Here is a 25,751-nt window from a genome sequence, read left to right on the forward strand (position 1 = left end):
AGCTTTTGTCTTAATGAAATGTTGCTTGCTAATAAAACCCTCAAGGCTGTTTGTCTTTTTTTCCTTCCTCACTTCCCTTTTTTATCTCTTCCCTGTTTAGCAAAACCTTCCTGTTGGTCATTTCAGCCACCATAATAGCGCTTCTGGTTTTCCTGGTGTTCCTTTCAGCCAGTTTTCAGCTCTGTTGTTGGGTGGTGGGCAGTGTGGTGCTCAGCGTTTGGCCTGGTGTCTCAGCTGGGAGGGTGTCCTACCTACAGAGCAGTGTGAGGAAGCCTGGGTGAAGGAGCAGCTTGAACCCTGACTGCTGCCATCCACTGACCTCCTCCAAGAGGTCTGGCTTTGCTGATGCCCATATGCCCTTGCAGAAAGTACATGGCTCCTGTTGCAGCTGGGGCTCTTAATTTCCCTTAATTTGATAGGGGAAATGTAATATAAGGTAGTGCAGATTTTAGTTTAGAGCACTCATTTGTATTTGAGTGCAGTGAAGTTGATCCTGGGGTTTCAAATCTGAACAGCAGTCATTGTATAGAAAAAGAAAGGTTTCTATGTTCAAAACAACCAGATATGCAGGGGCTGTTACACTGTCTCATATGGTGACTAATAATATAACTCATTTACAAAAGAAACATTTGATCATATACTAGCATCTTGAAAAGTCTGCATTATCTTTAAAGAGAATGATATTCGTTATGTACAAGGGCAAATGGGCTACCAGTTATTCTTAGTAAAAGCTTTTAATAGGAAACTGAACAGTAATTTGTCCACATTTATTTTCTATATTTCATATTTGTAATTTCTATGAGGTAGTGTTTTATTTTTTCACAGTTACTCCAACCTTTCTGAAATGTCTGGTATGCCAGCAAGCTTATTGAAGAGCCTTAATTATTCTCTGTCCTTTGTTTACAAATACATTGCACTTGCTTTCCTCATCGAATCTTTTCTTCCTTTAGTACCAATACATTTGAGTAAAAGTTACTATCCGGATTGTTATCTCCAATTTCTCTGACACAAGATACTTTCAAAACAGAAATCTGATTTGCAGTCAGATCAAAAACACACTTCCTTGTAATTTCAGAATTGGTTTTCAAATTGAGGAGGTCAGCACGAGCACAAGGTTGTCAGTTAGCAAAACTGGTCTCATGTGGAGTTGTGATACTGTCCTTGTGTCAGGTTTTAGCCTCAACTGCTTTGATTTTCTATCACCAGGGTCCTCCAGGTCCTCCAGGTTTACCTGGTCCTTCAGGGAAGAGAGGTCCTCGGGTGAGTAAAACCTCTGTGTTCTTCTGCGCCTCTAGGCTGGTCATAATAATCAGACTGGAGTTTGCATAATTTTGTTTTTCGCAACTTTATTCATATGTTTAGTGATTATGAAAGTGTATGATTCTTAACATTTGGCAGATAGGTTAAAGCAAGACAAAAAAACAAACAGTTTCTCCTGCTGTGTTTCCAGCACAGTTAATTCCACGTATGGATGCATGCACTGAGCATTGTTATATTTGTACCTGGCTTTTGCTGCTCCTAGAATTAACTTCTAGTTTTAACATGCTGCTCCCATCTGCTGCAATCTAAAGCCACATTCATTTGTTTTGGAGTGAGGGGGAGTGAGCAATGCATCCTCTGAGGAGCAGGCACAGATACAAAATTAACCACTGCAAGACAGCGTGGAGGGGGAAAAGTAATCCCAAAAATCTCTTTTAGTCACTTGAGCTTCAGCAGCTTGATGCTAGGTTGCTATCAGGGTGCTTTGCTGAAGAATGAGCTACAGTAGGAAATGGTTTATTTGGTGTGAGTGGGTGCAGCCCAGCAGGAGCAGGGGCAGCAGCCTTGCCCTGTGCCCGGGGACAGAGCAGGGGCTTTGCCCAGTGACCCCCGCTGCCGTGAGCAGGGGAGAGGAGGGTGCAGTGGAGGCTGAATTTGTGTTTGTGCAGTTGTGCACTAAAACTGCTTGAGCAGTCCCTGAGGTTGTGGTTGCTCAGGGGGTTTTAGGGGAAGGGCAGTGGAGGGAGCAGCTGAAGGTTTGGTGTGGGGATGATTTCAGGCTGTGGTAGCTGGGGATGTGAATGGTTGTGGCTGGAGTCAGCCAGGCAGATGGGAAGTGGGAGAAAAGGAGCTGACATCTGCAGATGTGTGGGAGGAGTTTTGGTTCAGCCTTTGAGGAAGGTTTAAAGAAGATGCTGCTCAATAGCCTGTTGAAAGGCAGCACAGCACAGGATGTTCTAAACTTGGCCTGATGGGTGGGAGGTGCACTGGTCAAGGAGACCAAAAACCAAACTGATGTTCCAGAACATTTTGGAGGCAAAAGGAGAAGAGGCACATTTAAAAGTATAAAATGAAAAGTATTCCTTCAAATTAATCTCTTCATGACTTCTTGGATCCTTCTGTGTAAGAGCTGACAATTCTTACAACTCAGCTTTTTTATGTTGCACACTGCCTGTGGCAAGGATATGTCTGGCATCAGAGGCAGGATCTCACGTATGCAGGTAGATCCTCACAACTGGAAAGTTTTCTTTTTTTTAGAGGAGGCTGTTCATGTGTTTAAAGCCATGCCTGTTGGTGAACTTGCCCTTGCCCAGCTGCAATTTGTTGGGGATTTTTTTTCCTGACGGTCTTTTTACAGGTATGGAGTATTTAAAAGCACAGTGCTCTACTGTGTGAGTTCTCCGGATTAATTATTGTGTAGGATACACTTTCCAATGTGCAGGAACAGCTTACAGTAAGGTGCCTGGAGAAGTATGAAAATGGCTGAGATGAATATTTACTAGCAGTTCTGAGTTTAAAGTATATTTATACAGGCCAAGCAAGTCTATAAAACTGTTTATTTGATAAAAAATAAATGGTTTTGAAATGTCAGCATTCTTTCCTTTGTACAATACTGATAAATTTAGGCAGGTGCAGCTAGTGATGATGTAAGTTATGACAGGAGTTTTTTGAACCAAAAAGCCTGCACAAACTTTGTTGACTCAAAGTTCAGATCCTCATCTAGCAGCCTGCCCTGTGACTTCTGTTTTCCTTCACATGAGTTGCCGTTTGTGATCCTGAAATGTGACTCAAGGTGTCAAAGGGAAACAGCAGAGTGCAGAGCTGCATTGCCTGGGCCTTCTTCAGGGTGTGTGTCCAAAGCTGATCCTGACAGAGACCCACATGGCTGGGACACTTGGGGCATGTATAGTTAATGGTTAGAGACGTCACTGAAAACTGATTTTGACCCCTGCAATTGGATGGTAAAGAAGCTCACATGTGACAGTGTTTTCTAAGTGTCTTGGCTTGTTCCAAGTTTCTTGATAATGAAATTTCAGCGGTTTCAGAATTAGTGATGTCGTGAAACTCCTCTGATGCCTCATTCCATGAGAATCCTTGTGCACTTCTGTATCCCAGGTCCGTGCCCCAAGACAGTAACGCTGCAGCAGTGAAAGCAGGAGCCAATGCAGCACTGCTGGCACTTTCTATCTGTTTCCTTTCTCCTAAATCCCTGAGAGTGCCTCCAGAGTTGCCAGTGTGCAAATTAATCTCTCAAACAGCACGTGGGATTAGCATTTCTGTGGGGTTATGTCAACATTGTCATGAGTGAGAGGGAGCACTGAAGAGATGCAGCTTTCAGTGTTACTGCAAGGTGTAATTGGTAAATGAGCCCTCTTTTGGGGGAAAGAAAAACACTGAGTTTATCTGTTGTTACACCACTGAGTATACAAGAAAGTCCAAAAGTATTCTTATTATATGTGGATTTTGGAAGAATTTTGGCTTTAGTGAATTCAACATTAGAAGCTTTGTTGCCAGTTTTTCAGGGACAGATTTTCACCAGTTGGGTCCTTCAGCACTTGGAAGATGAATAGCTGTTGACAACCATTGCAATAAATATTTTCCCTAATATGCAATTTTTCAAGGAGTGAAGATTGCTGAATGTGTTGCAGGAGCAGACATTTATACTGGACAGCGTGGATAGTCTTGATAGCTTATTCTGTTCCTGGAACAGTTGAATTGTTTTAGTAACAAGACCATTTTCTACACTGGCTGTGGGAGAATCAGGAGAGTCTATGATACTCATCCACTTCCTTCCCTTTGCAGTGTGTAGCTGGGTACCCCAGAATGTGATTTTTTCTGATTTTTATTCCATGCCTTCAAGTGTTGTAGCTGGAGAGCAACATTGCAGTGACTATGCCAAACCTGTTAAGAATTACCTGGGAAGACAATAGAAACTGAGATTTGTAACAAAAAAGGGGGTACTCACCTTCACTTTTAATTTTTAGGAAGATGTGTATGTTTTATTTCTTGTGAATCCTTTGAAAATCCTAACCAGTGTTTCTAAAAGCAGGAAAGATGCAGTAAAATTGTTCTCTGCAATCCATTCACATTTGTTCAGTGGTGTACAGAGTAATCCCAGTCGTTGTTCTCTTCATTTGTTTGGGGCTTTTTTAATAGGGTATTCCAGGACCACATGGGAACCCAGGTTTGCCAGGACTGCCAGGTCCCAAGGTGAGTTTATTTATCCATGGTGACATGTAAATACATTAACTTTTTAATACTTTTTGGAAGCTCCAGAACTGTTTCCTGCAATAGAAGTAATTGGGCTACTTTTGTTTACAGGTGGAGACTGCTACTGTAAACATATTTTAATTAAATGTAATCAATCAAATTGAACTTCAGATCAAAACAAAATAGCAGATTATTCAGTGGAAAGAAAATCACCTATGTGTGCAGAATGATGACTTGGAAATGGTTATCTTTGCAAGTAATTTGTACTTCCCAAAAGAGTTCCTATAAATCAGCTCAGCCTCTGATAAACTGAGGTTTAAATGCTTAACTGCTGTAAACTTTTGCTTTGCTTAAAAAAAAAGGAAAAATGTAGACTGTCAATTGCTATTTTATTGTCCATGTCCAAGCTTTGCTATTTAAATATTCTAATATCTGCGACATTTTTATTTATTCATATGCTAGAATAATTTTCTGAAGATTTATGGAAGTGATATTTAAAGTCAAAGACAAAATACTGGACTTAAAGCTCAAATAACATCTTCCATCTTGTGTAACGTAGGCCCTTTAAATAGATTTGACAGATTTGTGCAGTTGCAGAATGCCTTCAACTCAAATTTAGTTTGAACAATTTGATAGATCTGTTAGGAAAAAGGCAGCACCATGATTTGTTTAGTATGATTCCTAATTGTAGGAATCTGACATGTCATGACAGGTGCTAAAATCTGCTTGAGGACATAAAAAGAAATTTAATAAAGCTTTCAGTGCCAAGTGCTGTAAAACCGAGTGATTGTGGCTTTTGTGTGTGTGTTTTTATCTAGTTCTATAGGGACAGTTAAAGATTCATAATTAATTTTTACTATAGTAAAAAAAAAATGCTAGCTATGTAATGGAATACATTGCTAGGAAAATAATTATTTATTGTAACCAATTGTAAGCAATTACTTCTAGGCATTGTTTTATAATTTATTTTCTCCCTCTGCTGGATGATAGTATTGATCAGTTCTGTAGCTCTGTCTATTAGTTTAAGAATAGAAGGAATTGTACATATGTGTATGTACCTATATATATTTTATTTAAGTATAAATATATATATATATTGCTAGGTGCTTAGTGATCTCTGTAATTTGTTAGATTATAAATTATCCTTTTGATACAGGCATATTCTGAAGTGGTTTTCTCTAAATAAAAATCAGCTAGGTGCTCCTGAATTTTTGTCTGTGACGATCCAGTTGACCACACTGAAACAAACACTCTTGTTTGATATTAAAACATGGCAGATGAGTTGCAAGAATTTTCTAGCAGTAAATGAAGGCAGAATTTTATTCTGTCTTTAAGATGCATGAATGTTTCCCTCCTGTGCTGAAGGATCCTTTCTGCAGCTGCTTCTGAAACAAAGCACAACTTTAATATCCTTGCAGCAAAGTGTCCAGCCCTGAGTGAGGGCCAGCAGTTCCAAGCAATAGCCAACCCCTCAGCACTTAATTCCTGATAAACACTTGGGGGAGTTTTAAAAGTAATGTAAGGTATCCACGAGGTTTGGCTTTATTCTTGGCTCTTTGAAAAATAGATTAGTTAAGAAAATCGAATTTTGTGGATTCTGGCACTGTGGGAAGGCTGAGCCTGAGGAAACGTGTACAAGGTTATGGTTCATGCAGTAATACAGCCTGATAATCCTGCACATTGTTGGAGGAACAACTGGTGCCCTGAAGTGATGGACACAGGGGCAGAGCAATTTGGCTGGAGCATCTGCTCTAATCCTGCTTGGATTTACCAAAAAAATCTGCTTTTCAAAGTTTTGTGACTTTACAAAGTTTGAAAAAGGTAAATCTCATTTCAGTGTGAACCTGCACTATTTTATTTTTTCCCTAGTTCTTTACTGAAAAAGTTATGAGAAAAATATCTATAGTAGGAAGCACGTTTACATTTTTTTCTGCTCTTGCTGTAACAGTTGAGAATACTTGTTTTAGCATATATTATTAGAAATTCTCTTCCAATGGTATTATTGAGCTTAATTTCTCTGTGACAGGGCCCTAAAGGAGACCCAGGATTCTCTCCAGGATGGGCAAAATGTGGAGAAAAGGTATTATTTACTTAATTATAGAAAAATGTTTTGTCTGTCCCATTCTTCTGTGAAGTCTCATGTAATAGTCAGATAAATTATAACAGAAAAATGCATTGTATTTACTTTAGCACTGATGTATTTTAGAAGTTAATTACGTTAGAGTGACCACTGTAGACACAGGTGACATAATGAATCCAAGGAAAATTTAAAAATATATTAAAAGTTGAAATTTAAATGATGTATTTGATTTATTTTATAAAAATGAAATGCAAGGACTATAGAACAATGAAATTGGACTAGATTCACACTGATATAACAAAGTACAGATTCCAGTTTTCCTTATATTCCAGAAAGTTGTGTGAAACAGAATTTGGTGATGACAAGTGCACAAATTACTGCGCACTGTAGTGTATTTAACTGCTTTTAAAATAGCCAAAATTTGTCTTTTCACTTCAGAGGCTTTTTCTGCTTCTGCCTCCTAAGCAACTTTAGCCAAACTAGTTGTTGCTTTCTCTGCCCAAATGTCCGAGTATAAATATTCCATTTTTTGTAGAAATTGTGGGCTTGAAAGCTTGTGATTGTTTCATTTTCAGATTGGCTCTAAAGTTTCCTACACAGTAATGTGATAACACTTAAAATGTAGTTGGATGTTTGCATTCTAATATGTTAGCCTGTGCTGTATGTTTAAGAATATATTGCATTTATGCTGAGTTCTATTATGAGCATTTACTAGTAGATCAGTAGTGGAATATTTGTGCCAAGTAGGAAGCACTGTAAGATTTGAGGACTCCTCTCTGTTATGAAAAAACATCAGCAAATAACTATGGTTTATTAGCTGCTGATGTCTACATAACTTATTTTTAGTGCATCCACGCTGTCAAACCCTAAAAATCACAAATGTATGTTGTCTACATTGATGCACCGATGAGAAATTGAAGTTCAGCTTCTACAGAAATATCTTAATCTAGCCAGGTTTTTGGCAATCAGATCATAGTGTGGTGAGCTGTACATGGCTGCCTGAAACTCGAGCTATGTTCTTTGGCATGAACCCAAGCAGCCACAGAACAGTCTAAAGCCTTATTTGTATGACTATCCCTAAATACATGTAGACTGCATCTGTAATCCTAAATTATGGGATTGAGATGCTTTTTGTAGTTGTTATTATTTTGCTTTCTTATTTTTTTCCCTCAAATCAAAATTGCTTGCTCTACTTAATACACTTAGATTAATAGACTTACATTAATAGACTTGCATTTACTTGGACAGTAATTCACTTCCAGGATGCATTCCTTGACTTACTGGGTTTGAATTCAGGCACTAATCATGAAAGAGTGAATCTCTTCACTGTGTGTCCTGAGCAAGAAGAGCTGAAAAAAACCTTCCCTCCTTTCTCATCTGCAACAACCATGAAAATCTGTGTCTTTTTTCCATCTCCCCAGCATTTGAGATGCTCTGATTCTTATTGTCATGTACCATCATGTGGTTGTGAAGTTTAAAGAGCCTGAAGAGAGCAGCAGTGTTCCCCCACAGCCTCTTTGTCCTTGTGCTCCTCTCCAGCTGTCTTTCACAGAGATCAAATCTGATGCTGTGTTTTGACAGCACACACCATAATGGTGTCTGGCTCTTGGCTGCTGATTGTTGGCATGACATTAAAACAAACAATCCACAGCAGTGGTTATATATATATATATATATATATATATATATATATATATATATGTATTAATTTGAGGTGAAACCAATTGTTTCTGAGGAAAGGGTTGACTCAAGAGCTGTATGGCTTCTTCACTCCTGTTTATGTTGGCTAAAAGAAAACCTTGTGAGGTTGTGAACCAGGTCTGTTCCAGCCATGATTTGGCCATGTTGCAGGAGCAGACATGTTGCACCCAATGGTTGCAGTTGAGGAACTGCTGTCTTTTCAATTTTCTTCCTCTAAAAAAGTAATAAAAAATCAAACAACATTAGCTAGTTCTCCATACCAAGTGTCCAAGAGTGCAGAGAAGATATTAAGTGCTACATGTTTATAACCCTGGGTGATGTTGCAGTGAAACATATTGATTCTGGCTGTTTTGTCTTATAGGGTGATCCAGGTCCCATGGGCTCTCCAGGCCCACCTGGGGTCAAAGGCCAGAAGGTAAGACGCTGTTTCCATTTCCATGTAACTCATCCTGGCTCAAGTCAGTGCCCACCAGGTGGATGTCTGATGGTCAAGAGGTGGTAGAACAACTTTAGGCTTGCTGTTGGCTCTGTGTCTACCGTGCAAAACCTCCCCTTACAACAATTCAGTGGGATCATCATAGCAGGGTGTAAATCACAGCTGTTTATGTTGGTGTTCTCCAAAAGGCATGGTGTGCCCCTGTTCCCTGTTCAGAGAGAAGTGCTACTAGGGAAGGCAGGCTTACCTGTGAAATGAAACCATTTCAATTCAATTGTGCCCAGTTTCAGGACAGTTATATGCTATAATACAGCATATAAAGTATTTTTTTCATGTGTTTTTCCTTATATCAGTCTGGAGACCTCATAGGGCAGAAGGCCCCCCTTTCCCTCTCCCCTGAATTGAGTGGACTGTACAGAGAGGCCAGTACCTGCCCCTGCAAGCCAGGGCACTTGGGGGAGGGTTGGCACCAAAGGACAGCACTCCTGGGCAGGGGCTTGCCAAGGCCATGGCAGTACCTTAGAACCACTGCAGTGCTCTGGGGTTAGGCTGATTTGGAATGACTCTGGGAACGAGCTTTCCCAAGACTACAATTTCTGCACTAGTTTGTTCCCTATCTGCGTGTGACAGTAATTAATGAGAATCTGGGTGTATAAAATCCTGATAAAATTTGCATACTGAAGTAGAACACAGTAAGAAATAGGAAAGGAAAAGGGCTGGATTCAAGCAGAGAAGGGCTCCATATTTCATTTTGTCTTTACTTTGGCATCATGTAAAGGTAAGGCTGATAAGCAAATTTCAAAAGAAGTATACCTATGCTAAGATCAGCATTATTCTATTAAGTGTCAGCTTTATGCTGCTGTGTGTCTCCCAGTGCTTCTTCTACAGAATCCTATTTTCCTGGTGCAGAAGGAAACTCCAGTCCTGTGAGAGAAAAGTAGTAGTTCCATTCCTTGCGATATTTGGGCTGAGTTGCTAGGTGAAATCTTAGTTGTGGAATAAAGATCAGCAAACAAGATAGAATGGAACTATTAAGGAAAAATAAAACAAAGCTGTTCTCTGATGAAACATTTTTTTCAAAAGTCAGCATTGTGAGGACTCCTGACAGCACATGGGAGTCCTTTTATGTGCTGCACTTACTTTCTCTCTGTAGCTGATGGTTGTAGTGTTAGTCATAACAACTTTACCTACTGATTTTTACAGGTTACAGGGACTTCTTGGCACTCTAGTGTAGTTGCCGATGTTGTGCTAGATTTTAATTACAAATACCTAGAAATTCTGGTAAAGCACAATGGGTAGCAGTAAGATGGAAAGACTCAGCCTAAATAGTCCTGGCTGTCATGTACAGACTGCTGTATACAGACTTCACTCAGTCTGGGTCCCACTGTGCTGCACATGGTAGAAGTCAGGCATTTAAACTTGCTACGTTTTAGTTGGCAGTAAATATTTTTTTCTCTCAAGCAGACTGAATTATTCTTACAACTTGCTGTGTTTTTGAAATGTGCTTGAAGTTGTATTTGGAAGCTTCAAACCATTCTGTTCCATATTGAGCTTTTAAGTCAGAGAATTAATCTTCATTAGAATTTAGAAGGTAATTAATTTTTCAAACTAGCACATGTGAACTTGTATTCTTATTCTTAATTTTCATTTTAGCTCAGATTAAACTTAATTATGTGGGTATACTTAAGAATACAAATTCAAGCCAATAAAAAATGAAGAATTTGAAGGGGCTTAGCTAAGTCACAGAAAAAGAAACCTATGTGTGAAAACTGTCTCTTTGGAATGGTGCTCACTTTACCATGGTTTAGTTGCATTCCCAACCAGCACTGAGTGAGTTACAATGAATTAAGGCCATGTTAATTCTGAATGAAAATATGGGCATACTATTCTAAAACATGAGTTAAGAGCAGTTTTCCTCTGACAGAAGTCACATGCTGTTGTGTAGAAATATGCAAAGCAGAAATCAGTCCATCTCACTTTTTTGTGTGCCTTCTTTTGGTTCTGTCTGTACTGGTGTTAATCAGCTAAAATGACCCACTTTGAAATAATTGTGGTAAACTTTTCTTTGAGCATTTCTGTGTATAGCTTTCCTTTTGTTCTAGTACAAAATAAGGAAACTTCTGAGGGGTCTCTTCTAGCTACGCCTACTTCAGTTGATCATTTAAGTATAGAGAGAAGATAAAATTCTGTAATGGATAAAATGCGTGAGATAAAGGATTGGCTGGGACTGTAAGAAATTGTAGTTTCCTGAGGCATACTTCAAAAATTAAAGAGGAGTTACCAGTTTATGCCAAAATTGTCACCAAGCAAAATAATTTTATCTTTTAACTTTGTATATGATAATAAAATTAATGTCATGCAGCAATACTATTGTGGTCACACAGAAGCTTATCTGAAACTCTGGAATACCTGATGTGCTGAAATCAGTTGCAGAATTGCTTTTTAGGCCAGTGAGTCTCAAGTCTCTACTGAGTGATGAGTATCACCATGCTGCAAGGCAGATGGATGTTCAACATCAGCCAAGACACTCCCATGGCTCAGCCAATGCCTTTGAATCCAAGTTTATGATAGATTTCCAGCCAGAATTGCTGGAAAGGATTGCTTTGGTCTTTTGTCTTTCAAGCTGTAGCTTTTGGACTTGTGTATTCCCAGTACCTCTTGCAAGGGATGTGGAGACCAGGATTCTGCATCTGTCATGCAACAGTCAAGGCTCCCTTCTAGGCCAGCTTGTCTGGATGTGTTTAGTCCAGTGCAAAGATGTTCAAGGAGGTGGTTCCTCTTTCAAGTGCACTGATGGAGGCAGCAGACTCCAGCTCTATTTTAATTCTTCTTTTTTTTAAAGAGTTAAAATGTGCTTGAAATAGCCGATGCACAGGGAGTGAAGTTCAAGAGTTTCATCTCTTTCTGTGGTTCCAGCCCCACAGAGATTTCTGGGATGATGTTCTCGCTACCAATATGATGCACAGGGAGTGAAGTTCAATGGTTCCAGCCCCACAGAGATTTCTGGGATGATGTTCTCGCTACCAATATAAATTCCACAGTATAAGAGCCAAAATTTGTTCTATATGAATTTTAAAAAGAGGTATTTTGTGTCCTGGAAGGTCTGTCTTTCGTGAGTGTGTCCTAGAACAGTCTGGCATGACCCTCTATACCCTTCCTCTGAGCTGCCTTGTTCAGAAAGGGCGCTGTGACAAGGGTTTGGGATAGGGAAATGCACAGTACACATTCCTACAGAATCTAGGACAGCATCCCATGTATTCATTTGTTTAAAAGAGTACAAGTCTGAAACTGCCTTTAAGCATACTTATGTCTTGAAATTGTCTAAACTGCCAAGTTTTCTTACTTCTTTTCTCTAGCTTAGTTTTCATATGAGCTGCTAAATGTAAACCATACTAATTCCGCAGGCAGACAAATCTGGATTTTTTTCTTTGATAAAGAGAGAATAGAGTAGAAAAAGAATGCCCATTTTGTTTAATTGTATTTATCACAGATATCTTTCTCTACCTGTAGGGTCTTAAGGGTTACCCAGGACTGCAAGGGCCACGGGGTGAGCAGGTAAGGGATGCAAGCACAGTGCTCTGTGCTCTGCAGGTGAACCATTAGGATAGGAGAATGTATAATCCATTATAAGTGTTCAACACAAGCAAGCTGTGTAAACTGCTTAAGGAAATATTGGACAAGTTTTGAACACGAATTCTGATTGTGTTGAGGTCAGTGTGGTAAAAAAAGGAGTCTAAATGAAATGTAAAAGCTTATTCAGCTTGTTTTTTAACTACCACACCAACTGGAAGTATGTTGATGTAAAATTCTTATAAGAGACACATTTCAAACCTCTACTGATTTAATGCATTTTACATCTCTTAGCATGTAGGAAATGAAGTAGTTATTCAGCACTTTTTAAACTGCCATGTCAGTTCAGGAAGAAATCTGAATGTAATTTCAAAGACATCCAATTGCTACTGTCTCTTGTTAGCATTTATGATGCTCCTAATGGCAGAGGAGATGGAAAGACTCTCCTTTTGGTTCACACTGAAAAGGAAATGGTGATGATAACTGATGGTAAACACCTGAAAGGAGATGAAAACTCAAGGACATCATTCATGACTTTCCTGAGTTTTATGCCCAAACCTTAACTGTATGAGTGCTGATTTTTATTACAGTCTCACAGGATGATTTCTGTGATGACTGTAATCTATCAGTGAGATAGAGATAACTAATGGGGGAAAAAAAAGTTGATTCTTGACATCAGAAGAGGAATGTAGAGACAATTGTATGCATTCATGTTTTATCCAGTGCTATATTGACCTGATTCTGGAAGAAACAAAACAAAAATTGGCTTTGTAAGGACACGAGGATTCTTTAATGAAAAGTTTAAGGTATTTGTTTCAAATACATCTAAGACCAGTGCAATTACCTCATTGCCTCCTATCGCCCTCCTGAATTATGTTTGAATTATGGAAATAAGGTGTCCACTGTTTATTTCACAAAATCTTAGACACTTTTGAAAGGACATGTGACTGAAATTGGCAGAGTTCTTATGTATCATGAGTCAGTTTTTGGGTGTTGTGTGTAGCTTGCTTGAAGAGTAATTTTTCCATGTGCTTAAGCTGTGTCATACCAGTAGATGTTAAAAGAGAAATGATAGAACAGACTCCAAACCATGACATTAAACATGTTTGTTGTTTATTTTCCTTTTCTTTTTTCCTTTTCCACTTAGGGAATTCCAGGAATGGCTGGCAGTATTGGGGCAGTTGGTTACCCTGGCAGGCAGGTGCAGTAACTATACAAATGTCTTTGCATTTTATTTTTTGTTTTTCTCAATTACTCTTTTCAAAAGTACCATATCTAACTCTTTTGAAACTACTGATTGTAAAAATGTATTTGTTTACATCCTGTCTTTTTTCTTTGAAACAAACCTCTTTCTCTGATAGTGGCTTGGAGGGAATGTTGAGTCTCATGCCTTTTAAACTTGGATGTGTTAGATGCTGTTCCTTTCTGGAGTATATAAATGGCATTACCAAAGAACTGAATGTCTGAATACTTTACACTCCCTTCATAAAACTCATGTGGTTCTGTGTGGTTTATCTTCTTTGTATTTCAAGTCCAGAGGCAGTAGGAAACTACCTGTTCCTCCTGATTTTTCACCAATGTGTTTATTTCACTGCTGTTTACTTCTTCAGTCCTTTAGGAAAGGGGAATGTTAAAAGTTTGATGGGTTTTTTTCCCCACTGGGATATTTTAGGACAACCAATAAAGCCAGAAAGCAACTTTCTTTACACAGAAGTACTTATATAAATATTGATTTATGTATAAAGTAACAGATACCTCAGTGCAGTAATACAAATAAGATAAAAAGTAGAAATGCTCAGCATCTTCCTCATGTAAAGGTATGTGAGCCAATTGGCAACAACTGACTTTGTGATTTTGTATCTGCTTAAAGGGTGAATTTCACCAATACTTCAGTGTATTGTTGGATTAAGTTTGCAGTGACTATATATTTCGAAGTTCCTTTACAATATTTTATAGAGTAATGGATGATAATGTTTTGTGTTGAATCACATAAAATGTTTAGAGCATTTGGACCACATATGCAATTCTGACACTAGCTTGAATGTAGTTGAAATGTGTCCAAATACAAAAGTTCATAAAAAATCCTGTGAAATTATGTCACTGTAATGCCTGATCAATGTGTCTGGAAAAAAAAAATTCTCCCAGAAGAAATAACTTTAATGTAATGGAAGTTTCAGTCATGATCTATGTTTCAGCCATGCTCTAATGGGAGACCTTTCTGAATACAGTCCCAGGGGAGTACTTGATGACACTTTCTTCAATCTTAAAAATTTCAAGACTGTGTTGCCAGTTTACAGTTAACAAGTGCTGTTCCAATTCTTTTACATAGAGCATATCTGGTTGTTTAAAATTACAACTTCTGTCTTTTTGTAACAGGGTCTAGCTGGACCAGAAGGTAACCCAGGTCCTAAAGGAGTAAGAGTAAGTAAGCATCTTAAGCATTTTGATATCCATGTCTATTTTTACCCATACAGTAAGTAAGAAAGGGGGTGAGGAATTTAACTGAGCTGTGCCAGTTGTGTGCCTGCAGAATCACGCTGCCTTTATAGAACCTACAAATGAGAAAACTCAGAGCTTCTTTCAACATATGTGCAAGAGTTTATTTTTTTCCCATGGTGAGCAGCAGTTTTCCATTGTTGCCCTTCCTCTCACTTGCCTGCAGGAGAGAAAAGAAAGCCATGCTGGCTGTGAGGGCTGAGTGGATGTTTCTCAGGCCTGAAGCTTTATTTCCATCATGGAGGCTGTCAAGAAGGGAGACAGATCTGACATTTGCAATCTGTAACAGCTGCAGAAGTGGATAAAAGGAAACAGTCTTGTCACATAAAAAGCATGAAAGGGATCTTGAGATTTTAGAATGATTCAGTCATAGTTATATGTATCCCAGGCACTGAAGGTTCTTAATGCTCCACGCATCCAAGGTTTGGTTTTGGTTATTCTTGGAAGCAAAATAGATTGGTTTTTATTCCTGGCTGGTTTGGGGTTTTCTCTGTGTGTGTCTTTTATCATGCTCTTTCTCTGTTTCTTTGTGGTTTGGGTTTTTTTGAGGGTTGTGGGTCTGTTGGTTTTGTTTTGGTTTGTTTTTTTTTGGGTGGGTGATCTTACTGTTAGTTTTCTGTGAATAGACACATGAACATGCCTACACATGCTTGTGCATGGATAAGTATTTCTTCACACTGACTCTCACCATCAAGGAGAAGGCACAGGTTTACAGAAACCTGTATGTTGCTGCTTGCATCCAGGATTGGAAGGAGGCTTTTTGTGGGTGTTTTCAGGCCCTCAGCTCATGTACAGGTTTCTCAGCAGTGCATTGTGTTCTCAAGTATCAATTAATATCATCTTACTGTGTTGCAAGAGTTGCTTTTGTCTTGTTTTTTTTAGTGTAGTTACTAGAAGCCTTTACCTGCAGCAGCTTCTCAAACACGTCTGGGGATTTTGGAATGTTTTTTTTTTTATGCCACTTTTGATTACAGTGATGGGAAAAATTAGTTTGGCAGGATCAAGTGCCAACAGATATTGCACCCTCAGGGATTGTTTCATTTATGTTTCTTCAGTTTATTTTTCTTCAGATTCTCATCTGCATTTTGACTTGTTCTCCCTTCAATGAACAAGACATAAGTGATCCCAGTCAATTTCCTGAAAGTTACTGCTTCTCTGTTTACACAAAGCTAAAAATGGCCAATGCGGAGTCATTTTAGGGGAAAACACCTTAAGGCTAAATCTTGTGTGTGAATTCTAAAAGTAACTCCCAGTAAAAATGATGACACAACCCTCTTGACACATACTCCTGTGCCTTGGAGGTGTTTATCAACATGATAGGAAGTATCTTTAGAGCTTTAGCTTTAAAATATTCCTGCAATCAAACTGTGCTCTGCTTCTCAGCTGTTTCTTGTAACTGTAGAAAGTAGATGTGCCATTGTTTTCCTTACTCTCCTTAGGTCTGGATGCCATGGTAGGTACCATCTTCCATAATTAAAAAAAAAAAAGTCATCAACCTCCAAGAAATTAAATCCTAGTCACATTTGAATTTCTAGAGCTTCACTGATAGTTTCAAATGAGCCTGAATTTATTTCCTGTGTCATGAGCTCTAGCTGGCCAGTACTGAGGGACAAGCAGCCTTGAAATGAAGCACTGTTCTTGCATTTTTAGGGTTTCATTGGACCTCCAGGTGTGGCAGGACAACCAGGACCTGAAGGAGAAAGGGTAGGGCTAACAAAACAAAACATTAATGAAATGTTGATGTTTGTATGGTAATGCAATATATATTAAATTGGAGGAAAATGTACAAGGTTTAACCATTCATTTGGTTTTTGATTTTTTTTTTTTTTTTTTTGTTAAAATGAAAACTGATTTGAAGAAAATAAGATGAAGAGGACATACCCAATTAGTCTAATCAATGAAATGCCTTGGTGCTAAAGTAAAATGGGGAGTAGCTGTAAGGTATTATTTCACTTTAAGCTACAGCTGCAAGGATTAGGGTTATTTTTTTTCTTCAGCAAAGTGTGAATGAATATTTCTCATTTAAGCAATTTCTTTTTGACAATAACTAATATTTGTGTCTTTTGTCTTGTTGGATGATCTTGGCAGTAGAACCAGCCATGGAAATGTTAATCTCTATCACTCTGCTTGAGCCTTTTCTTATTGCACTTGAGCAAAAAGGCTGTCTGGAGATGTACTGTGACGGAAGCAGGACAAGGGCTTTTTTCACAATTGTTGTGGCATTGCCACAGGAAAGACAAAGTTTATCTTTCTGCTCCAGGACATTGGCTCTGTGATGCTTTGCTCAAACACTTCTTGTATTTTTTTCTAAATGGTGCTCCTCACACTGTGTTTTTTCCAATCAAATGCAGGTTTAATTACTTGAATTTAAGTATTGAAGAAAAGAAAATCTATTTATGATGGGTTATTTCTTTCTCAGGGTATCCCAGGCCTCCGTGGAAAAAGAGGTCCTAAAGGGAGACAGGTAAAGATTCTAATACTTATTACAATTCCTGCTGCCAGTGTAAATACACCTGGAATTGACTCTGTAGATTTAATCAGCTGAAAAATGTTAGTTTCATTTTTGTCCATAAATGACTTTTTATCACTTTCAGTTAGTACTTTTCACAGCTGCAGATTCTGTGCAGTTATAAGCACTAAAGTGTGGAAGACTTATCACTGTGAGCTTTGAGGCAGGTTACTGATATCAGCTAGGAGGAAGGTTAGAAGGTGACAGAAACACACAAATATATTCTGTAAAATTGGCATTAGCATGAGGTGCAGATATGATGCAAGCTTCATAAGTCTGGTGTTGGTTTGGATGAAAATCAGCTCCTTCTAATGTCTGATATTTCTGGACTGTAGTAAATTAAAGCCGTCCTCTACTTAACATGTATTTCTACAGCTGAGAATAAACACAAGTCTGCCAAGTAAACATTATCAAGGTTTACATATTTCCTGTGGTGTGTCTTCAATGTCAAATGCTTTGTTTTCTGTTGCAACCATATTATTTTAGGTCTTTGAAGCTATCCAGGAGTTTCCAGTTTTAACTTTCTTGTGGTTTGAGACTGGAAAACACCATAGGGCTCTCCAGCTGTGCAGTCAGTTGTGCTCAGCAGTTCAGATGATTTTCATCTACCATGTTGAACAAATTTGTCCAGCAGTGGCATGATGATCATCATTAGGCCCTTGATGCATGCTATGGAGTATGTAGAGGATTCTGTTTAATTGTGTTTTGTTTTCTGTGTGATCTAACACCAGCCAAAAAAAGTCACTAGCCTACAAGAATTGCTTTGATATAAAGAAAGGCAAGCAAAATTGCACTAAGTCTATAGACTGCTCTTTCTGAAGCTGCCGTCAGACCATCCTGTAGTTTGCATATAATCTGGATGAAATGCTACTCTTTGCATCTGAGTGCTGGGTGAGAAGGGCCCTGTGCCATCGATCCCTTGCAGAAGTTGGCAGTGTCTTGTGCCCCTGAGTCACATGCAGCGTTTAAAGGGGAGAAGAACCTGGATGGGAATCAAAGGCTCATGTTCAGTGTGACATAGAAAGTGGAGGTGACAGCAGAGTACACGGAAACACATTTTGCCTTCTGCCATCAGTCTGTGGCAGTTTCACTGAGGCTTCTGCCTGCCAGTGCCGTGGTTTCTGTCGGATTTGTCCCAGCCCACAGCAGGCTGTTGGTGCTGTGGTCAGCACTTATTCTCCATTTACAGTAAGAGCAGAGCTTCTGTTGGTGCCAGGCTACGTTCTGCAAGGACTTTTGTTTGTATAAATCTGCTCAGAGAGGATTCACATAGGTGAATAGAGCGCGAAAAGCACCTCTGCAGGATGTCTGAGATTCCCTTCATTCAGTTCTGATTTCTTTGTAACGTTGTAATTTCCTCAATCCCAAGGTTCATTCCAATTCCTTTCTATGATCTATAAAGTACTTATTTGACTAAAGGCTACTAATGTGGAGACCAGCCAGGACAGCAATCACATGGGAACCTGGCTTGAAGTACTTTGCTGGATCACAAGCTTAGAGAAGACATGTTATTCTAACCCCCAAAACAATGATAGCTGAAATGACAACGTTTTTTGGCACAGTGCCCTAGAGTTCACAATGCTTTGGGGCAGGGCACTGTCACTAAAAGAAATTTGGCATGGGAATTCTACAGTGCCTGAAGTCAGGGTCCTCACCTTTTGTTCTAGGGTGCAGCTTATTTTTTTGGACAAAACTGTCCCTAATAATACTTGAGAAAATAAAAACCCTGTCTGATTGGCAGAGATCTTTTTGAAAGAAATGAGAGCTGAAGTATAATCTCATTTTTGGAAAGCAATTTTAAAGTATAGAAGTGAATCGTGCAAGGAATTGTAAACATTTATAACTGAGAAAATGCTGCTACTTAGTAGGTTTATTGAACAGTTGTTTATATTTGTAACATTTCTGGCATATTTGAAATGGAACAAAATATTAAATTGCCTGAATCTATAGAGTGAGGATTTATTTTAATTTTATATTTGTTTTGCGTACAATATCATTTAAAGAAAATATTTCATGGTAGAAGTATGTGTTCAGTTTCCTTCTGTTGGCTAATTCTGCAGTATTTCTAATGCATTTTCTGTCCTGTTAGCATGATGCATTTTGCTTTTATTTGGGGGAAGATTTTAATATAGTTCTCTTCTATCTGTGATTAGTTAAAACCAGTAGTTAATGTGTCAGAGCAGACCTTGTAAATTTTACCAAGAATTCAGTAATCAAGTCCATTGTAACTGTAAAAACAGTTCAGGTTCTGTTTTATGTTAAAGTTATGAATAATCATCCTTTGTATGCTTAACAATAATGTTAAATGATAATATTGATTTAATAAAACAGTTGTTGCACAGTAGTTTTATTATATTGCTTCCAGTTTTATACTTTTGTGACTGTTCATTTTGATTCATTTTTCTACTTACTAGGATAGATTTTTCAGTATCAGTTCAAAAACACTTCCTGTTGAGAATGTGATTGCAGTGACTGTGGGTGATCTGTCACTTCTGTAACTTGCTGTGCTGGGATTGTGCTGTATTATTTGTGATTCTGTGTGGTTGGTAAAACTGTCCCATAGCATCCTTCATTTCCCCTTTGGGGCTTCATTTGTAGTTTCAAAAGAATATGCATGTGTGTTATGACAATTTTGCCTCTTCCAACATCTACCAATGGTAGGCAGTACAACCCAATTATGCTGTTTAGGAAAGGGTCATAAATTAATCTTTGGCTTCATCCTCTTAGTTGGTAGCTTTTAACAACATAGTCACTCTCAAATATCCATTTTGCATATGTAAAATTTTACACACATTTTGACAGCTGGGGAAAAAATGACCAATGATGTACAACCTTCAGAATCAATTAAATCTGCTTTATTGACCATTACCTAAGGACCTCTACTTTTTAAATTATAAGGTGGCAAAAATATGAAGGCCTGTATTGTCAGATCTTACAACTATAGATTCTTATTTGTGAGTTCTGTGATCAGATGCTGAACAAAAAATTCATTGCAGTGAGAGGAATTCCTGTGTCTAGCTTTTCAGAATTAACAGGAGAAAGCAGAAAATATCTCCACCTAAAATCAGCTCAAAAGATGTTACAGAAGACTGTCTCAGATTACTTCACATTATCATGCATGATGATAATTAATAGTTGTTTCAAAATATTTTGGCAGTGTGCATCCATGCATAAAATGTTGCCTTCCTTTTTAGAAAAGTTTGGCTTGTTACTGAAGCCATATATGGCTTAAGCAGTGCTTGAAATTCTTTTGTTTATGATGTGATTTTTCCATCTCCTTGACACAGTTTTATATTGTCTTCCTGACTACTGTTGGAATACTATTTTATGATGATGTAGATCCCCCCATTCCACTGAGGAAAGACAGTGCTGCAGCAAGTCCTGGGCTGGGCAGCTGTGTGGATGCTCTCTGAACAAAGCAGCTTTGAGAGGCCAAATGAGCTGTACCTTGGAGCTGCAGCAGGTTTGAACATGGTCTTACTGAGGGGAAAGGTTAATGCCTCCAAGTACTGCTCTGATACACATGGAGAGGTAAAAAGACACTGAACATACAAAGAAGATAATTTCTGATTTCTTGAGGCCAGTGCATCTCTCCATTATCTCAAAACTCCAGTAATACCGTGTGACATTTTTCAATTCCAAGAAAAGTCTCTTTGGTTTGCCTGCCATAGCTTGGATTTTTCCAGGTAGAATCCCTTTCCAGCTTAGTATTTTGCAAGTTTTCTGGTAAACTCCTGTATAGACTTTACACTGTGGCTAAAAAATGCTTTTGACTTCTCAGTTATCTGCACTACCTCCCTTCTCCTAATTTCATACAGTGAATATATAGCAATCATGAAAATATTTCATGGTACAGCTTCAAACTAATAGCATGAGTTTCTACTTAGCTACATGTGGCTCTTCTAGTAAAATAGTGAGATCTGCCTAGCAATACTAAGCAGATAAAAATTAATTTAAAAACCACCCTCCCACCCCCACTCTCCCTAAAAAGCCCAAACAAAAAATCAAATAACTTTTCCCCAGCAACTTATATGCTTCTGCAGTGGGCAACATCTGAAAGAAGTAAAGCAATTTTCAAAACCCTAACAGGAAGGAAGGAAGATTAGAGCCAGTAAAGTGGTGGAATTCCATTCCATTTTCTTTCTGAAGCAAGAAATGGAAATTCTGTTTTAAGCTTCAATGCTTGACTCGGCAAATCAGATTTCTTTCCTGTTCTGATACTTGTGTCTCTGAAGTCAAAACTCTCATAAAATAAATGAGGCTTTACTATGTCTTGAGTTATTGTTTCAGTGTCTAGATGCAGACTAAGACAAGTGTTCACATTGGTTAGAAAGATGAAAATTTTGATTTCTAATGAATATGAGACCTCATACGGAGATGTCAACCATTAATATTTGGGGATGAGTTAAGGAAAGAAGGACGGATGTTTTGGTGAATGTTGAAGCTAACAGGAAAAAAAAAAGAAAAAAGAGTTAAGAAATAAGAAAACAGGCTCCAAGAAAACAATTCAAGTAATACTTGTTTAATATTGCTCTGAAAGTAATTCAATTGTATGCTTTTTCTGTGTGTCCATTGCGTATAGTTGTATCATTTTGAGCTGATGACTTTAGGAGGCCAACAAATATCATTATTCTGTTTATTTGAACTGTGTAGCTGAAACTTTCTGGTTTTCCCATTCCTCCATCACACTCCCTGAATCTATTTATGGTATCTTAATTCCCCAAATTGAGAGGGATTTAGTCCTCAGACCACCTTTCCTGTCTTGAATAATGAAGAACAGGTATTTTCTATTCTGCTTTAGGGTTTTCCAGGTGACTTTGGAAACAGAGGCCCCCCTGGTCCAGATGGAAGTCCCGTAAGTACTGAATTGTGTGTTGATTAACATGATAAAATTTGTAAAACTCAATGCTAACTCTCCTCCAAAATTAAAGGAGACTTTTGCCTTGAAAGAAATGTCTTGAAGTCCCCAGGAAAATTTTGGACTGTTAAAACTTTCCCATGGAAATTGCTAGGAAACTACTATAATAAGTACAAAAAAGAGGAAGAAAATACTCAGAAAGCTACCGAGAGCACACATTTTCCACTGCAGCATGTGCTGACTACCTTGAGAATCAGATCTCTTGCTGTCCTCATTGCATGAGTGATGAATGTTCTGTCTTCCAAAGTTCTTGCATTAGCTATGACTTTGTGTTGTTTATTTAAACCACTATTCTAAGATCACCTTAACAAAATAGGATTTGGCCTGCATGTGAAACCCCAGCTTTTGTGTGCTTGTGCATTTGATAGTTGATTTCATCCTTTGAAGAGGTACTGAACACAGTTATGCTAGCCTGTCATTTAGTGCATTGTGATCAGTGTGGTGAGAGCTTTGTCCTTGGCAGTGTGTGCCCTTGCGGCGTGGTGTCCAGCCTGTGGCACAGTCACCTCACTTCACAGGCTGCCCTCAAGGGAGCTTTACTGTTTTGCTCTATTTGTAGGGAAACTCTGGCTGCAGACTCCAAACTCAGCTTTCCTTTGGTGTCAGAAACCAGTGAAAGGCTTTGGGCGAGTGAAGAGAGCAGCAATAAGTGCTGGGTAAAAGAGTAGGTGATTTAAATAATCTTGCATTGTTGGGTGCTCCTTTGGAAACTACTGTCAGTTTGCACCTAAAGATGTTTCTGATGTGCAGCAGAGTCATCAGCTAGACAGAGTTTCTCTCTTTTTTGAAGGTCTGCCTTGACACCCATCTTAGAAACTTATTTTAGAAAGCTTACATGGGTTTTGCTGATGGGTTATCAATGTTTGGTGTCAACATTCTGGAACACAGGAAAAAATTTCTTACTCATTTCTGGTCCCTAAGGCAAAGCTTCCCTTGTTGGAATGTCAGGTGATATCAGTATGGTTTTCATCTTGAAAACCCACCGAGCAGTTGAGTGTCACCAACTGCTTTGCAAATGATATTAAAAAGGAGAGTTCTTCCTTCCCCTCCTCGTACTCCCAAGTCTCCCTCCATTCCTGATAAAGCAGATATTGTCTTTCCACTAGATCTGCAGAACAGTGCTTTAATAGAAACAAGCTCAGAAAGCCTGGGTCTGAAATTTCAGACTTGCACGTTACAAAGAAGCCCGTTTCACTGCAAGCATTTGCAAACAAGTTCCATCTAATCTGCCAAGACAGCTGCTGATCTTACTGCCTTCTTTGACAGGCAGCATCTCCCCTCCTCCCCAGGCTCACCCTGCAGGGCTTGTTCAGGCAAGGGGCCAGTGCTGCAGCTGCAGGGGTCTGCAATGCTAATGGCATATTTACAGAGCCTCTCTGAGAGCTGGCACTGCAGACCAGGGGCTGCCTGGGAGGCCTGTGGCAGCAGGAACTTGAAGGGAAGACATTTCATCCCATGTGCTGACTTAACACTAATGGCGTTTGTCTCCATGCCTAATTTCTTCTGCTTAGCTGGCTAATGCCATCCTTCATTTCCACAACACCCTCTCAATTCCCTGAGGGTGTCTCTCTGCCTTGGAGGATGTTGCTGGAGCATTCAGCTTCCCTGTGGATAGTTTTGAGCAGGTTGGGGAAAGTGTGAAGGCAGCCAAGGAGGGAGGAGAGCACCGAGGTGTCCTCTGGGTTATGTCCAGCAGCCGTGCCCAGCTGGACACTTTCAGAATGGGCTTAGCTTTGCTTGCATAAAACTTCTCCTTCCCCGTGGGTGCCAACAAGCTGCAGTGGGCCCTGGGAATGTTATCCACTGAGTAGCAGGTCCCAGGTGTTGGGACAGCTTGCATGAGACATGGTGACCTGGAGGACTGCAATACCTGTTTCACGGGCAAAGAGACTTAGCAACTGTTCTAGCCCCTTCTCAGTTTAACTGAGATGGTGTTCTTATTTATTTTTCTAGGGAATCTTAATAAATTTGTTTTTCACCCTTAAAAATTGTTTTTTCTTCCTTCCACTTTAAGTATCATGGTAAAAAAAAATCTCATATTCCTACATTAACAGCAGAAATGTTCCCATGATGCAAATATCTGGTGATCTTATTCCACAATTCAGGGATTTTACTGAGTATATTTCTCTATATGCTGATAAGTGTATACAGTGTCATATTTCTCATATACTGAGCATATTTCTGTATACAGTGTCACTCTGTGGAAATTCTGTAAAAATCAAAACTGATTTGCTTTGTAGGTTGCTTTTATCTTATCACTGGGATTTCTTTTTAAATAGTAAAATTCAGATAACCTATGATTAACTTTCTTTAAAGGGAATTGTTGGTGGTGTTGGTCCTCCTGGATTTCCAGGACTAAGAGTGAGTATACTTTTATAATTACTTTGATATGGCTGCATTAGAGCATTTGTCTTGTGTGTTTGTAAAATAATAAAAGCAATTATGAAAATTCAAGGATTTAAACAGCTTTTGTTTTAGATAGCCATGATTTTGAATAGTACCACTCTACAAAACTGCTGTCGTGTTGGCAGTATGGAGCACTTCTATACTTGGTGTGGATTTGTATGTTTGTTTCTGATCCAGTGTGTTTGGGTCTTTTGTTTGAAGTGACTGAATTTGCTAGTTTATGGCACTAAAGCCAGTGTGAAGGGTGCAATGGTCTCAAACATTTTAACAACAGCAGTCCTTATTGGTTCCTGCACACGGCTACCAAATTGAAAGCAGAATTAATTTCTAAGAAAAATTACTTTATCATGTTTACAATATCATATTAATTTATTTAAATATATGTAGAATAAGGCTGTGATGCTCACTGTGGAGTTGCACACAGTAGTTGTATCTATCAATTGTGCCAGAGAAGCTCTGTGAGTCCTACAGAAGGTGGGAAAGACTTTCCTTCTGAGTAGTTTCACTCCCTTATGTTTTTAATTCATGTGTTTGCTCATAGAGGACCTCTGATTCTTGATGTTGTTTCAGTCATGTCTGGCTACATGGCCACATTCTTAACAAGAGAGAAATAGCAAGTGTTTACACTTGAGCTAAGAAAGCCATGATTGTCTCCAGTGTTTGCTTTGTGGGTTTTTTTGATATCTGCAGATCTGAAACATTCTTGATAAGTTTACACTTTACACTGATGTTCATCTTACTTTTCCTTTGAAGCACAACAGTTGAGTTCAATTGTTACTCTTCCTAATTATATGTTCATAACAAAAAAAAAAAAATTCCTGTAAGTCATCCCTTGCTGTCTTGATTAGGATTGTTATGGCATTGCTATAGTGAAAACAAAAGCTAGGTCAAGAAACCTCTGTATCTTCCAGCCTTCGTCATGCAAACATGATTTTCTGTGTTCTTCAGAACAATTGACACATGAGGCTGGAGCTTGCTCTCTTGAGAATTTGTTTAGAGTTGTGGTTTGCTTTTCTCTCTTACATGACTGTCTTTGGAATTTAATCTCAAAGGCTTTGATAATTGTACAAATGTACCTGAGGTTTTTAAAAAATGTGTCACTTTCAAAAAGATTCTGTTACTGATTATTTTGACTAAAACTTATCAGTTTAGCCCTATCTAGAGT

The 25,751-nt window shown here is 38.7% G+C and overlaps 1 protein-coding gene across 1 annotated transcript in view; it reads left to right on the forward strand.

Moving 5' to 3' along the window:
• COL24A1 (collagen type XXIV alpha 1 chain) overlaps positions 1 to 25,751 on the forward strand; it is a 118,401-nt gene that overhangs the window by 15,159 nt on the left and 77,491 nt on the right. The window contains exons 4-14 of the mRNA XM_041483470.1: positions 1,207 to 1,260; positions 4,417 to 4,470; positions 6,497 to 6,550; positions 8,613 to 8,666; positions 12,198 to 12,242; positions 13,405 to 13,458; positions 14,634 to 14,678; positions 16,404 to 16,457; positions 17,173 to 17,217; positions 22,064 to 22,117; positions 24,497 to 24,541. Of these exons, the coding sequence (XP_041339404.1) occupies positions 1,207 to 1,260; positions 4,417 to 4,470; positions 6,497 to 6,550; positions 8,613 to 8,666; positions 12,198 to 12,242; positions 13,405 to 13,458; positions 14,634 to 14,678; positions 16,404 to 16,457; positions 17,173 to 17,217; positions 22,064 to 22,117; positions 24,497 to 24,541 (558 nt within the window). The remainder of the gene's footprint in view (positions 1 to 1,206; positions 1,261 to 4,416; positions 4,471 to 6,496; positions 6,551 to 8,612; positions 8,667 to 12,197; positions 12,243 to 13,404; positions 13,459 to 14,633; positions 14,679 to 16,403; positions 16,458 to 17,172; positions 17,218 to 22,063; positions 22,118 to 24,496; positions 24,542 to 25,751) is intronic.

This window comes from Pyrgilauda ruficollis, unplaced genomic scaffold (assembly GCF_017590135.1).
Source record: "Pyrgilauda ruficollis isolate IOZ18807 unplaced genomic scaffold, ASM1759013v1 scaffold6, whole genome shotgun sequence".
NCBI lineage: Eukaryota > Metazoa > Chordata > Aves > Passeriformes > Passeridae > Pyrgilauda > Pyrgilauda ruficollis.